Here is a 16,622-nt window from a genome sequence, read left to right as displayed (position 1 = left end):
CCCACCCCTATAGTGCCTCTCCCCTACTCCCCACTGGTATCCACTAGTTGCTTCTCTTTGAGTCTGCTTCTTTTTTTGTTATATTCACTAGTTTGTTGTATTTTTTAGATTCCACATATAAGTGATAGCATACGGTATTTGTCTTTGTCTGACATTTCAGTCAGCATAATGCCTTCCAAGTCCATCCATGTTGCTGCAGATGGCAAAATTTCATTCTTTTTTATAGCTGAGTAATATTCCATTGTATATGTGTGTGTATATACGCACACCACATCTTCTTTATCCATTCATCCATTGATGGATGCTTAGGTTGCTTCCATATCTTAGCAATTATAAATAATGCTGCTGTGAACATTGGGGTGTGTGTATCTTTTTTTGAATTACTGTTTTTGTGTTTTTTTGGATATATACCCAGGAGTGGAATTGCTGGGTCATATGGTGGTTCTATTTTTAGTTTTTTGAGAAACCTTCATGCGGTTTTCACAGTGGCTGCACTAGTTTACATTCCCACCAACAGCATATGAGCGTTCTCTTTTCTCCACATCCTTGCCAACATTTGTTATTTGTTTTCTTTTTGACGATAGCCATTCTGACAGGTGTGAAGTGATATCTCATTGTGGTTTTGATTTGCATTTCCCTGGTGATTAGCAGTGTTGAGCATCTTTTCATGTGTCTGTTGGCCATCTGCATTTCCTCTTTCAAAAAATGTCTGTTTAGGTCTTCTGCCCATTTCTTAATCAGGTTGTTTGTTTTTTTTGATGTTGAGTTGTATGAGCCATTTATATATGCTGGATATTAATCCCTTATTGATCATATAATTTGCAAATACTTCCTCCCATTTAGTAGGTTGTCTTTTCATTTTGTTGATAGTTTCCTTTGCTGTGCCAAAGCTTTTAAGTAGGTCCCATTTGGTTTTTTTTTGCTTTGATTTCCATTATTCTAGGAGATAGATCCAAAAAAATATTGCTGCGATTTATGTCAAAGAGTGTTCTGCTTATGTTTTCCTCTAGGTGTTTTATAGTATCCAGTCTTACATTTAGGTCTTTAATCCATTTTGAGTTTATTTTTATGTATGGTGTTAAAGAATATTCTAATTTCACTTTTTTTAACATGTAGCTGTCCAGTTTTCCCAACACCATTTATTGAAGAGACTGTCTTTCTCCCATTGGATAGTCTTGCCTCCTTTGTTGTTGATTAATTGACCATAGGTGCATGGGTTTATTTCTGGGCTTTCTATCCTGTTCCATTGACCTGTATGTTTGTTTTAGTGCCAGTACCATACTGTTTTGATGACTGCAGCTTTGTAGTATAGTCTGAAGTCAGGGAGCCTGATTTCCTCCAGCTCTGTTTTTCTTTCTCAAGATTGCTTTGGCTATTTGGTGTCTTTTGTGTCACCATACAAATTTTAAGATTTTTTGTTCTAGTTCTGTGAGAAATGCCAATGGTAATTTGATAGGGGATGCCTTGAATCTATAGATTGCCTTGGGTAGAATAATCATTTTGACAATATTGATTCTTCCAATCCAAGAACATGGTATATCTTTCCATCTGTTTGTGTCAGCTTTGATTTCTTTCATTAGCACCTTATAGTTTTCTGTATACAGGTCTTTTGCCTCCTTAGGTAGGTTTATTCCTAGGTATTATATTCCTTTGGATGCAGTGGTAAATGGGATTGTTTCCTTAATTTCTATTTCTTTTAGTTTGTTGTTAGTATATAGAAATGCAAAATATTTCTATGTATTAATTTTTTATCCTGCAGCTTTACTGAATTCATTGGTGAGCTCTAGTAGATTTCTGGTGGCATCTTTAGGATTTTCTATGTGTCGTATCATGTCATCTGCAAACAGTGACAGTTTTACTTCTTCCTTTCCAATTTGGATTTCTTTTATTTCTTTTATTGTATCGCTATAAACTTCCCTCTTAGACTGCTTTTGCTGCGTCCCATAGGTTTTGAATTGTTGCGTTTTCATTTTCATTTGTCTGTTGGTATTTTTTAAAAATTTATTTATTTTATATATTTTATTTTTGACTGTGTTGGGTCTTCATTGCTGTGCGCGGGCTTTCTCTAGTTGTGGTGAGTGGGGGCTACTCTTTGTTGCAGTGCATGGGCTTCTCATCGCGGTGGCTTCTCTTGTTGTGGCTCATGGGCTCTAGAGCACAGCCTCAGTAGTTGTGGCGCAGGGGTTTAGTTGCTCCACAGCATGTGGGATCTTCCCGGACCAGGGCTCAAACCCATGTCCCCTGCATTGGCAGGCGGATTCTTAACCAGTGTGTCACCATGGAAGCCCCCTCTCTTGGTATTTTTTAATTTCCTTTTTGATTTCTTTGATGCATTGCTTGTTTAGTGGCATATTGTTTAGCCTCCATGTGTCTGTGTTTTTTTTGCAGTTTTTTTTCTTGTAGTTGATTTCTAGTCTCATAGTGTTGTGATTGGAAAAGATGCTTGATAAGATTTCAATTTTCTTCAATTTTAACAAGGCTTGTTTTGTTGCCCAGCATGTGATCTATCCTGGAGAATGTTCCATGTGCACTTGGAAAGAGTGTGTATTCTGTTGCTTTTGGATGGAATGCTGTCTATATATCAGTTAAGTTCATTTGGTCTAATGTGTCATTTAAGGACTGTGCTTCCTTACTGATTTTCTGTCTGCATGATCTTTCCTTGATGTAAGTGGAGTATTAATGTCCCCTACTATTCTTGTGTTACTGTCAGTTTCTCCTTTATGTCCATTAATATTTGCCTTATATATTTGGGTGCTCCTCTCTTGGATGCATATGTATTTACAATTGTTGTATCTTCTTCTTGGATTGATCCCTTGATCATGATGTAGTGTCCTTTGTCTCTTGTAGCAGTCTTTATCTTAAAGTCTCTTTTGTCTGATATAAGTATTGCTACTCTGGCTTTCAGTTGATTTCCATTTGCATGGAATACCTTTTTCCATTCCCTCACTTTCAGTCTGTGTATGTCTCTAGATCTGAAGTGAGTCTCTTGTAGGCAACATGTATATGGGTCTTGCTTTTGTATCCATTCAGCCACTCTGTGTCTTTTGGTTGGAGTATTCAGTTCATTTACATTTAAGGTAATTATCTATATGTAGTCATTATTGCCTTTTTATCAATTGTTTTAGATTTGTTTTTGTAGGTCTTTTTTTCTCCTTATTTTCCTCTTCTCTTGGGATTTGATGACTATCTTCAGTGTTATTTTGGATTCCTTTTTCTTTTTTGTGTGCATATATAATTATAGATGTTTGGTTTGTGTTTACTGTGAGGTTTTTGTATAGTAATCTCTCTCTCTCTCTCTCTCTCTATATATATATATATATATATACACATGATTGTTTTAAGTTGCTGACCTCTTAATTTCAAAGCAAGCTGGCTAAGAACAAAGCAACTAGTGAAAATGAAAGAGGTCTAGAGCCCGAGGCTTAGCATGTGTTCTTTTTTCTTCATTTTTACATCTTTATTGGAGTATAATTGCTTTACAGTGTTGTGTTAGTTTCTGCTGTATAACAAAGTGAATCAGCTATATGTATACATATATCCCCAGGTTTCAGTTTTTTTTTTTAACATCAAATGCATTTTAAAACCCTGCATTTGTATTCTCCTCCCTTCATGATTACTGTTTTTGATATCATATTTTACATCTCATTGTTCTGTATATCCCTTAATTGCTTATTGTGGATATAGATGATTTTACTACTTTTGTCTTAACCTCCCTACTAGCTTTGTGTGTAGATGATTTCCTAGCTTTACTGTGTGTTTGCCTTTACCAGTGAGCTTTCTCATTTTGTAATTTTCTTGTTTCTAGTTGTGGCCTTTTCTTTTTCACCTATAAAATTTCCTTTAATTGGTTGTAGAGCTGGTTTGGTAGTTCTGAACTCTTTTAGCTTTTGCTTGTCTGTAAAGCTTTTGATTTCTTCCTCAAATTTGAAGGAGAACCTTGCTGGGTAGAGTATTCTTGGTTGTAGGTTTTCCCCTGTCATCACTTTAAATATATCATGCCACTCCCTTCTGGTCTGCAGAGTTTCTGCTGAAAAATCAGCTGATAGCCTTATGGGAGTTCCCTTTATGTTATTTGTTGGGTTTTTTTGTCCCTTGCTGCTTTTAATATTCTCTCCTTATCTTTAAATTTTGTCATTTTAATTATGTTGTGTGTTGCTCTATTCCTCTTCATGTTAATCCTGTATGGGACTCTCTGCGCTTTCTGGTTTTGGGCAACTGTTTCCATTCCCAGATTAGGGAAGTTTTCAGCTATTATGTCTTCTATATTCTCAGCACCTTTCTCTTTCTCTTCTCCTTGGAGTCCTATAATACAGACATCAGTGGGCTTGATGTTGTCCCAGAGGTCTCTTAAACTGTCCTCATTTCTCTTCATTCTTTTTTCTTTTTTCTGTTCAGTGGCAGTGATTTCCTCTACTCTGTCTTCCAACTTGCTGATGTGTTCCTCTGTATCATTTAGTCTACTGTTGATTCCTTCTAGTGTATTTTTCATTTCTATTATTGTATTCTTCACCTCTGTTTGGTTGTTCTTTATATTTTCTAACTCTTTGTTAAAAATTTCTAACTTCTTGCTCTGTGCATCCATTCTTCTCCCGAGTTCTTTGATCATCTTTACATCTGAACTCTTTCTTGGGTAGGTTGTCTGTCTCCACTTCACTTAGTTCTTCTTCTGGGGTTTTATCTTGTTCGTTCATCTGGAACATAGTCCTCTGCTGCCTCATTTTAAGTTGCTATTTATATTTTTATGTATGTGGTAGGTTAGTTATGTTTCTCAACCTTGGAGAAGTGGCCTTCTGTAGGAGATGCCCTATGCCTCACACAGCACACTCCCCTCTTGTCACTCAAGCTATGTGCTCTAGGGGTTCCCCCTAAGAGGGCTGTGTGGGTCCTTCTGTTTTGATGGGCTGACTATGTGGGTGGTCTTACAGGTTTGGGTGACCCCCAGCCTGGTTGGTTGCCAGGCCCTGCCTCATGTGGATGTTGCTGGCTGCTAGTTAGTGTGGCCTGGTCATGAGGCGGCTGGCTGCAGAACCCTAGGAGGCCCTGGGGCTAGTCCTGGCTCACTGGTGGGTGGAGTCTGGGTCCAGAAGACTCCAGGGCTGGTGCCAACTCATTGGTGGATAAAGCCAGGTCCTGGGGTTAGTGCCAGATTACTGGCAGGCAGAGCCAGGTCCTGAAGTTGCTGCAGGGCCCAGAAATCCTGGAGCTGGTGTCAGGTCACTGGGGCAGAGGCGGGGGTGGGGGGTGGGGGGCACCAGTTCCTGACACAGTTGGGTATGGGGTCTGGGGAAGCTTGTGCTGGCCTGCTAGTGGGCACAGCCAGGGCCTGGCTTGTCCCAGGGTGGGGTCTGGCCTGCTGTGGGTAGGCTGTGTCCACAGGTTGTGTGAGTGTGGTTTTCTTGTGTCTCATGTCTGCCCCCTGATGGTTGAGGCTGGTCTAGAGGCTAATACAGGCTTCCTGGAGGGCACGGTCAGTACCTGCCCACTGGTGGATGGAGCTGGGTCTTGGCCCTCTGATGGGCAGGGCCATGTGTAGGGGAGTGTCAAGAGATGGCTATGGGCTCAGGAAGTCTTTAGGAAGCCTGTCTGCTGATGGGTGGGGCTGTGTTCCTGCCCTGTTAGTTGTTTGACCTGAGGTGTCCAAGCACTGGTGCCCTAAAGGCTGTTGGGTAAGGCCAGGTTTTGGCACTAATGAGCTAGAGGGAGGATCCCCAAATGGCGGCCACCAGCAGGCAGGTCCGTGTGGTAGAAGGAGCTCCCCAGTGTGGCTGCCGCCAATGTCTGTGTCCCCAGGGTGAGCCTCAGCCACCCCTGCCTATCCGGGAGACTCTCCAAGACCAGCAGGTAGGTCTGGCCCTGGATCCTATCAAATTACTGCTTTTACCCTGGGTCCTGGTGTGAGAGTTTATGTGTACCTTTTAAGAATGAAGTCTCTATTTCCCCCAGTCCTGTGGGGCTCCTGAAATTAAGCCCCACTGACCTTCAACACCAGATCCTCTGGGGGCTCACTTTTCCAGTGCAGGATCCCTGGGCTGGTGAGCCCAACAGAACTCTCACTCCTGTGGGACAACCTCTGCTGTATAATTATTCTCCAGTTTGTGGGTTGCCCACCTAGGGCTATGGGACTTGGTTATATCATGAGTCCACCCCTCCTACCTGTCTCACTGTGGTTCCTGCTTTATGTCTTTAGCTGTAGAAGATCTTTTTTGGTAGGTGCAGTCTTTTTCATCAGTGATTGTTCTGCAATTAGTTGTGGTTTTTGTGTGCTCATGAGAGGTGATCTCAGGGTCTTTCTACTCTGCTATCTTGGCCAATCCTCTTCCAACCCAAAACTGCTCTGAAAAATGGTCTATTAAAAGAACACACCAAAAATGTATTACATAATTCGTGAGTCCATGTGAGAGTGACTGTGTTAGACAGAATAATGGCCCCCAAAGATGTTCACATCCTAACCCCTGGAACCTGTGACTATGCCACTTTGCATGGCTAATGGAGCTTTGCAGATATGATTGTTAAGCATTTTCAAATAGGAAGCTCATCCTGGATTATCTGTGTGGGCCACATGTAATCATAAGGATCCTTATAAGAGGGAGACAGGAGTGTTAGAGAAGACAATGTGAGGATGGAAGCGGGGGTCAGGGGGAGTGTGTGTATGTGTGACTGTGAGAGAGGAGAGTGCTTTGAAGATGTTATGCTGTTGGCTTTGAAGATGGAGGAAGAGGTCATCAACTAAGCAGTGCAGGCAGCCTCTGAAAGCTCAAAAAGGCAAGGAAATGGCCTCTAGATGGAATGTAGCCTTGCTAGCACATTTTAGACTTTTGATAGCCTGAATTATAAGATAATAAATTTGTGTTAAGTCAGTACATTTGTGGTAATTTGCTACACCAGCAGTAGGAAACTAATATCATGTTTTTTCAATGAAAATTTAAGAAACTGAATACAGAAGAGATAAGTACCTATTTCATTACCATGTAAAAATCAATTCATGTTGATAGTGTTCAATTTCAGGAACCACCTGCTTGTATTCTTTACTGTCAAATGTGTTCTTTGTCTCTAACTTCAAAACTCCCACTGACAGAAGAAAATAGTGACTGTTATACTCACAATGCTGTGGTCTTTAAAACCAGTTTGTACAAAAATAGTGTAGATCTTCTTGCCTCTGCAGTTCCCTAATACCATTTATTTTTATTGGTTATATGATTACTCATGACGCTGCCTCATTCATTGTGCTGCCTGTGAATACTCGCTTCCAATGACTCAAAGTTTGTTCGTGTGCTTCAGTGCTGATTATCACAGATGCAAGTCTTAAACAGGATAGGCGGGAAAAAAATGTGAATGATAAGTTCTGGTCGTGTGAAATTTACTTTTCAGAATTTTCTAATATAAAATAGAACAACATATCTTCCAACTATGCTTCTCTCGAATTCTTTAGTGAATTCACTGCATTCCTAAAATGGGATCTCTTTCAGTGTTGACTTCACTCCTGCCTTCTATACAGCCACCAGCAGGAAGGAGAGAGGAGGAAGATGTTCTTATTTGCACATTCTCTGTGCTCTCAAAGGGCACAGCTTACAAGCAGACCCAGGAAAGCGCTGATTTACCACATTCATCAGACACAGGAGAGGACATTGATTGAAAAGACCCATTGGTATGAGCAAGTCTCTAAACCCTAACAGGAGGTAGGCATAGCTCTCCAAGAACATCATGGCGACAGTGGCTCGTATGGAGCTTTGTGGAGGTGGTCCTGTAAATAAGTTCCTTTGGAGAGCATGCTGTGGTCAGATGGGTTTACTGACACTCCCTGCCTTGACCCCCACCCCTCTGTAGGCTATACCTTAGGACAGCGCACATACTGAACACACTTACCTAGGATTTTCAACTTGCACTGGATCAGGGTAGAAAGAAACAAATCCCCAGTGTTTACTGTTTTTATTAGATTAATCACACCCGTTTTAGGACTGTGGACTGATGGCTGTCACCCTCCAGTCACATATCTGACTGGATTAAGGGTGGAACAGGAGACCAAGAGTGCCATTTTAGGGGTCTCCCTTCATTTGGAAACACAAGAGTGAGGAGTCAATGATTCCTCCCCACCACCTCTATCAAAGAGTTCTGTTGCCTGAATTTCTTGGGTATATGATCGTACAGTCTTGTGGCTTCTGACTTTGTACACTGTGAATTGTTTCCTCATGTATTTTGCAATTACGAATTTTTCTTTAGTGGCATTATTTCTGTGGAAATTTCATGGGCCTATTTGAGGCTGTGTTCTTCCAAAGACATTTTGCCTTTGCTTTTGCCAGTTGTTCAGGGATATTACCTGCCTGAGACTTCTTTTTCTGCTATTTATCAATAACTTGGGTAGTCCTGCATCACATTCAAACCCCAAATCTGTGTTAATGTGAGGATGGACTCAATGTTACAATTTTTTTTTTTAAACCAGAGCTCAGATTAAGACAGGCATGCTTCCTTCAGTTGTCCTGTGTCTCTGAGTGAATTTTACCCCCTCCCCTTTCTACATGTTGAGAGCACAGCTTTCAGAGTTTTCAGTCTTTCTTGGAGGGCCATTCCCCAAGTGCTTCACTGGATCTCAAGACCATGTTTCCTGGTCTGATTTAAAACCCCTTCATTATATAGATCTGCAAATATTCCCAGGCCTGACATAGTATCAGCTCACATGCTTGCTGATTGGATTTTTAATTTGCTTTATTTTGGCCTGTGGGGATTTCTCTTATTTTCTTAAAAGCTCAAATATACATTTAAAGGACATTAGCTGGAGTATAATATATAAAAATACTGAATCATCATGTTGTACACCTGAAACTAACATAATATTGTAAATCAACTACCTTCAATTTAAAAAAAAATGACATTTGCTTTATTTTATATAACATTCATAAGTATTCATAATATTTGTAAATATATTTTTAACCCTTATCATTTAAAAATATAAAATTTATAATTATTTAAATAAATTGTGAGAAGGCTTTCAAGTTCTCAAGTTTGCTACTTCTAGGTCTTCACATGTTTTCTTCTGCCTAGGAATACTCTTCTTCCTTTTCACTTAGCTATAAACCAGTTGTCACACACTTAAAGAACCATCTGTAAACCCTCCACTCCCATCCTCAGTGCATAGACATGGCTGTCTCTTTGCCCTGGTGTGTAGCCTCCTCTGGACTAGATGCTTTGTGAGACCATGCCTATTAGTTTACCCCAGCCTGACACTCAGGAGAGAATCAAGTATTTATGAATGAATGAATGTCTTCTGTTTGCTTATTTTTATTTTTAAATGTAAATCTTGTCTTTTCCACAAGATCATTGGCCTGTAGCCTTTGTGAATTTTCCTTGGCTCCTAGCAATATGGTAAAACTCCTTGGGAGTAACTCCACCAGTGGTTATCAATTTATGAATTAAAGCCTGGTAACTAATTTTTCACAATAGAAAACAAATATTCTTACCCCAAATTGTTTTATTCAGTTTTTTTTTTCCATCTTAAAATTCAGCTCTTTTCCAACTGAGAATTTCTAAAAGTGCTGTATTGAGTTTTCTGTTGTCCTTCATTGGAATTACCTTCTCCTTTCTTTATAAAAAATTCAATTTTATGTCAAATGGGAAAGGAGAGAAGTCTAGTCTTTCACTCAGTGTTTGTTGAGTACCTTCAAAGTACAAGACAGAGTACAGAGATGCTGGTGGGAGGGCTGTGTGATTCAGGTAGGTGTTCTTAGAGCAGGGGAGAATCAAGTATGTTTGAAGCCCTTATGAATGGAGCCAGAACAGAAAAAGAGAAGCAGAGGTTTAAGAAACAGAGGAAATAATGATAGGACATGGTCCTGCCTTCATACACTCCTCCAAGTGCATTACTCATTCTAACAGACTTGGTAGAGCACCCTTAGTAACTACTTCTGTTGGCTTTTCTGGAGAGAGAGCAGCTGTAGCCGAGGTAGTTGTTGAGCATGTTTTATACTTTTTCTCCTTGGTCAGGGTACATCAGCGAGATCAGGGAATTCGTGATTTTCAGAGAGCTGGTTGGTAAAGGGGGAAGCTAGTGTCTTAGAGGAATATATGCTGGATTGGCGTCATATAAAGCCTAAAAAACACTCCTGTTGGGTAGGGGAAACAGTGATATGAAGTGAAATATGGCTCTAAAAGTAATATAGGGGATATTAACGTTTAAAGCTATTGTGATAGTTCATGTTCATTCCTTTTTTCTCCCCCTTAGCCATGCAGTCTTGTCCCTTAAATTCACTTAGAAAGATGAATCCTAGAATGTGCCATTGGGATTCTGTCAGATGACTGAGTCAACTCAGTTCCTGAATATTTACACACCACACACATACACACACATGCACGCTCATACGTACACTTAAAATGAGGCAAACACGCCATTTAATTAGATTTCTTTTGATTCAAATAATTATTTTGATTCCATTCATAATTCTTGTGGATGTTTATTTTGAAAAAATGGGTTGTAAATTAGAAACATAGAGTCTTTCTCCTGCAAAGGCTGAATATAGCTTAAAATCAAGGAATATTCTCTGCACGTTCAAAGTGTTTGTTAATTTGTTATATGCCTTAAAAAAACAGAAAATTATATACTGACATTTGCATATATCAAATATATCCCTGTTTGCTGAGAAGGCAGCACAGCGGATAGCAAGAATGTGGGTTCAAGAGAGTTGTCAAATGCCTCCCTTTTCTACAAGAAGGGATGATGTCTCTGTGGATGGAATATTGAGTATCAATCAGAGAGACTTCAGGTGATCAGTTATTGTTTGGGGAAAATCTTAAAGAAATGATCCTGAACAAAGGAAAGTAAGCAAATCTTAATTCCCCATTGATTTTTTCCATTTGTTTTTCTTTAGCTGGTAAAAATCTTTAAAAAAGCAGTTTTATTCATTGTTTGTACCCAGTAAGATTACTTCTTTAAATACAGCTGAAACTGGCGCACTCTAGTGATCAGAAGGTCTAAAATATTGTTTTACATGAGCTTTCATTTTACTTTTGCCTTTAGCTTTGTGAATTAGGCATAGCCTAGATATTCTGCTCCACGTGAAGAGGGCTTGTCTAGTGGCAAAAAAGTAAATAACGAGTCAGAAATCTTGCATTTAATTATACCTCCATGCCTCTAGACTAGCAGCACTGAAGCACGGTGGTACCTGGGATCCTGTGATGGCACGGCATTAGCTATTACTAGATGAACTAAAGGAACGTTAACTCTAAAATCCCAAACAAAACCAGATCTGCTGGGTGTGGGAAATCTTGTATCTAATGCTTCTAGGTAGCCCATTTGATCCACTAAGAGTGGATTTGGGACCTTTTACTATTAAAATTCAAAAAGAGAATTAAGTGGAATAAATACCTGCTTTCAAACTAGACAGATCTGGGATCGAATCCAGCTCATGCCATTTGGCAAGTATTTAATTCCTAAGCCTTAGCTCCGCATGCAACCTGAGGATGGTAACAATCATCACCCTCTATAGAATTGTTAGGGACTTGAGAAGTGGTGAGGTGTATGGAAAATGTTGCCCTCAAACTGGTAGCAAAGAATATTAACAAGAAGACTATTACTGAGGTGTCTAGGCTGAGGAAAGAAAGGAGTTTATTAAACCACATCTTTTTCAGCTAACAGGACCACAGGTTAGCTTGATTAAAGTCTCTCAAACTATGGGCCCATTCTCCCTGCCTAAAATTCAGAGTCCCTAATAATCACACAACACTTATACCTGCTTGTTCACTCTTCTTTTTATTCTTACAAAGCATGGCAAAATGAGGAGGCAACTGACAAGCGAAGAGTTTGCGCAGTGGAGAACCACCCTGACCATCTCTTGACTTTACAGGGATCGTAGGTGGGTAAGTGTTCCTTTAAAGTGATTTTGTCATAGGAGAGTCACATGAAATGGTTCTCATGGTGGGGGGAGAGGAAAGACAAGAAATCAACATTCACAATTATTTAAAATGACTTAAAAGCTAAACATAATATACATAGTAACTCCTTTATCCTAGTACAAAAATAGTGCCAGAAACTATATATTTGTTCAAATGTATTGAAAAGGTGTAAGAATACAAATAGATATTAACAGTGGCTAGTGATGATTCATAAGCTTTTTCTTAAACTGAAATAGAAATTTATATTTTCAACTATTTACATGGTGTTCAACATCTATTAAGATATGTTTACACAGACTTTTGAGAAGGGCAAAGTGAGCTTTAATACTTTCTTCCTCACTCCCTACGCTGGAGCAGAAGGGGTCCAAAACTGTGTGCAATTTAACAGTCTAAGAGAACTCTTGAGTAATCTCTACCTGGCTAGCATATGGAAAAATAATCTACATAGTGGAATATATGACTCCTTACTTACATAAGGTGTTCTGTAAGCTATCAGCAGGCTAAGTGATTCATGCTTGCAAGAAGACAAGATGTTCACTGACTGACAGACTCTTAGTAAGTTCCAGGTAAAGAAGGTCCTTGGAAAACTACGTAATACGTATGTTATAGATGGAAATGAAAGTGATAACTGTACCCTATATTTTCATGTTAAATCGGCAGGATCAGAAGCTGGTAGGTCTCTTATCCAGCACTCCCTGCAGAGACTGTGAGCTCCTTGAGGTCACTGCTCTCTCTCCCCAGTGGAGCACAGTGCCTGACATGCAGCAGGAACTCAATAAAAGGTGGATCGAGGCATGTCTAACACTGAGCAGTTACATTATACCACCTTGTTTTAACTGTAGTTGTTCCCAGGAGAGGAGAGCAGTTACATCCCTCCCCCCACCCCGCCTTCTTAAATCAATCTTGTAAAACAAAACAAGCAGCATTTCTTTTGATGGCCTGTAAAGCTTTAGGAGTACAATCAGGTGGAAACACAGGAAAATTGAACATCAGATTGGAGTAGGTCTAACATTTGTGCTCTGTGCTGAAAATAAAGGCACTTCACTGCTAGGCAAGAATATATCTGTAACCGGTTTCCTCCCGCAATCCATTATTTCCAGTACACTTTCATACACTTTCTTTTCTCCAACACTCCTATGGAAGGAAACCATTCTTCATAGTAAAGAGATCAGTGGTGAAACATCATCGTCCAGGGTTTGTACCGTGAGATGAGGTGCTCAAACAGCTCTAAATCTCACACATCTAGTGATCTGCATGAGAAGCCAAAGAAATGTACTATCTTTTTCTCAGTCTTGGAAACTCAACACAGGAAATGACTTAAGGGATTAGATACCTTGCTCTTTGGCCTGCTATCCCATTTCTGACAGTGGTCTCCAGGGCCCATTAGGGCTTACACAGTAGCTGCCTTCTGTGACATCCTCCTCTGAGACAAGGCTTAGCCCAAACATAACTCCTTCAACAGCACAACTTGTTCACACTCACAGAGGTTAAAGAGACTTACACAAGTTCACACAGGATTGTGGCTGGCAAAGGCCAATCCTGTGAAAAGTACAAGACCAGGCAATTTTATAGACATCTTCTCACAACTTAGTAAAATAGTGGGAACTTTTGGGGCTGAAAATTGAAATGAAATGGTATCATGGTACTCAGCTGTAATGAAAACAAACAAACTAATCTAGAGCAAAAACAACTTCTTGCTAGGTTACAGGTAATATAAATATAGGGTAGGGTGAGAGAAGACTACATATATATATTTTTTCCAACTTGAGAAGATACTGGAAAGGAAATATCCACATAAGAAGAAAATTTGTGCCCATGTACCAGGTAATAATCCATGTATGGAGTGATTTTCCTAAAAAATTAAGAATTATTTGAACCAAGTAACCAGTCCTAAAGAAGTATTCTTCTTCCGTATGAACTAAAATACCCAAAAATGAAATAGGTATGTCACTGCCCCACTTCTTTCAGTTTCTAAACTAGTAAGGTAAAATAAGCCATTATCTAAAAGTAAACCAAAAATTTATAATCTAAATACACTTTCTTGCTTTTTAAAATGACACACATACAAATCCTCCGCACATAGTCTACTGTGTCTTTAAAAATCTCAGTGACATATATTAGAGGGCTCTAAACAAACTACTAAAGTATTTGACTACTGATTTTAGCATAACTGCTAAATCACAATGTGTACGGCAAAAAGATAGGTTATTAAAGACTGCTATTCTTCAGACAGTTTTTCTGTACTAAGGAATTGTGTCTGCATGCACAGGTGTATACCAGTATGTAGATACATTATTTTAGTGACAGTCTTTGTAAGTTACACACCAGTGCCACCAAGAGGCAACCTCACAGACCTCATGTATATTACATAAAACAGAATAACATCTTGAAAATAACAGGTGTCACAACAGTAATACATAGCCCTTACCACTACAAAGTAATGGCAATACAATTTGTTTTGCTTTCTTTTTAAAACCTGAAGGGTAAGAATAAAGCCACTTTATGTCAAGATACGTATACACACTCAGAATTCTAAAAACTTAACGAATATGTTGAATTTTAGGTAGTTTAGGGAACAAATGGTTATGAATGGAAAACATGTTTTAATGAAAAGTCTTTGAGAATGCTGCATTATCATATCCCCAAGAGCTTTTCTATACAAACTAGTTATAGAAACTCAGAAACTTTGTTCAGGGGTGGGGAGGGGGGTGAACAGATCAAACAAATACCTCTCTTCCTACTCTTGCCCACAAACATTATTGCATATTTAGAGCAGATTTTCTTTTCCTGAACTAGGTTCTCAGTTCATTATCTACTTCTCCAATATGTAATAAAAGTGTCTTTAGGGGCACACATGTACGGTGGGAATACAATTAAATGGGCTCAAATTCTAAGAAAATGTTAACATTTTCTAAATGTACTAAAAGCTGTGAGAAGTAGATACCACTAACTACAAGCTCAGGGCCAGTGTTTAGGGTGCATACCCAAACTTCTGTGATTCTGGGTTGACTAGTCCTGTAAACCAAGATATGGCAGTTTCTCAGTCACGAACTCAATACTGCTAAGTTTACTCAAGCTTAAGGTTTCTTACCATATTGTTCGCTCGATTTAATTTTTGACCCTAATATCAAGCATAGCCCTTTGCTCTTTGTACTTTTCTCTGTACTCCATTTAACAAACAGAAAAAAATATGATTCAGTTTGTACCCTCTTATCTTATACAGTCATCTCTCAATTCAGGCTAATGCTCCCATGATCACTTTTTCTCGCTCTCCTGTTGAGTTTTAAAGTGTTGACTTACAAGCTATGGCTTATAAGGTGAATGATAAGGAAGTTATTTAAAAAAGGAAGTTCGGTATTCAAAACACTCACTGACTGTCAGAAGTGTCTTCCAGCAGAACGTTCTCTTCACTGACAGCCATCCTCAGCTGTTCCGTTTCTGCATCACACTCATCCCTCAAAGTCAGTGACTGGATCTTCTCCCAAGGTTTCCCCTGCTTTCCATCAGGTAGGTTAGATCAAAGCGAGTTTATGGGTAGCCTTTGGATAGATTTATTGCATTGAAATGAGAAATTTCTCTCCTGCCTGTTCTCTAACAACAAAAAAAGCAAAATAATTAAATAATGCCTTTTCTTTACAGTACTACCTTATAGTACTTTCCATTTGTTTAGAGTTTTAACGTTTTTTGTTAAGGTAATACAGTGTTGACAAATATACCCCATTCCTCTTAAAATCCACTCAGCCAATATTTTTCTCTATTCTATGAAGGTTTTAAATGTCACAGAATATATTCACTTTGCTCCTAGCCTGTTTTTAAGAAAAACGATTCCAAACATTCTTGAAAGATTGGTAATTCAGAAAACACAAAACCAATTATTTAAAATCACCAGCAAGAAAAAACAAAAAAAAACAAAAAAACCAGCCTCAGTGCAAGAATGCAACTTGTACCTCGCAGTACACAAAATATCACAAACAGAGCTCTTATCCATGTGCTAAGAGTAGGTGTCATTGATAATCTCAGTTCAGTGGCATAAAACAAATATACAGAAAATATGCAATAGTCCTCTAAAAACATTTCATGCTGTGTTGTCAAAAGTTGTGCAAAAATAAAAATACAGCAGTGGCAAAGTATACACCAAATCTGTACAGTGTATAGCAAAACTAGGCATACTGCAGAATACGCCATCTGTAAACTTCAACTCTGCATGAATAGGCCACTCAGTTCCGCTTGGCCTGGCTGCTTTCCCCATTAATCAATGTCTTCTCCTGCTGTTCTGCAAGAGCCTGCCATTTTTGCCTGTTCTTTCTGCAGCCATCCAGCAAAGGGAAACAGTCCTCCGATACGTGGGTCAGGGCCTAAAGAAAGAAAAGAAAGCCAACAACTAGATGGCAGCTAGGAAATAAGCCCTCTCCCCAGGCCTGACGCAAAGGGCCACATTGTACACTCACTTCATAAGCAGGCCCACTGCTGGGATTCTCACAAACTGTGTGAGTACAGATCATTTATGAATGATTCCTCTTAAGCTATACAGACAGGGAGTACATGCTGAGAGAGAGAGAGCAAACACACATTCCAAAATAACATTATTGAGCTATGGAGGCAGATCTGTGTGGAATCGGCTCTGCAGAGAAATAATCCATTTGCTTTTATGTAGTGCAAATGGTTCTCCCTAAGTGTTGACTGCCTTGAGAGCTGCTTAGTTTTTCTGTTTTTCTATAAAATGACTTTATTCAATGTACTTA

At 39.2% G+C, this 16,622-nt stretch overlaps 1 protein-coding gene and 1 long non-coding RNA gene across 6 annotated transcripts in view; one reads left to right on the top strand and one right to left on the bottom strand.

The window, feature by feature from the left end:
• The window catches only part of LOC307185623, a 72,947-nt gene that overhangs the window by 52,947 nt on the left and 3,378 nt on the right, over positions 1–16,622 (top strand). The window contains exon 5 of the long non-coding RNA XR_013828124.1: positions 11,752–15,387. This is a non-coding gene — a long non-coding RNA (uncharacterized lncRNA). The remainder of the gene's footprint in view (positions 1–11,751; positions 15,388–16,622) is intronic.
• PDE5A (phosphodiesterase 5A) overlaps positions 11,719–16,622 on the bottom strand; it is a 188,032-nt gene continuing 183,128 nt past the window's right edge. For all 5 annotated transcript variants that reach the window (XM_079919930.1, XM_079919927.1, XM_079919929.1 and 2 more), the window contains exon 21: positions 11,719–16,235. In XM_079919930.1, coding sequence (XP_079776056.1) covers positions 16,098–16,235 — 138 coding nt within the window. In that variant the 3' untranslated portion in view covers positions 11,719–16,097. The remainder of the gene's footprint in view (positions 16,236–16,622) is intronic.

The sequence above is a fragment of the Stenella coeruleoalba genome, assembly GCF_951394435.1.
Source record: "Stenella coeruleoalba genome assembly, chromosome: 4".
Lineage (NCBI taxonomy): Eukaryota > Metazoa > Chordata > Mammalia > Artiodactyla > Delphinidae > Stenella > Stenella coeruleoalba.
Note: the sequence above shows the minus strand (reverse complement) of the source record. Positions and strands in the feature narration are given on the sequence as shown.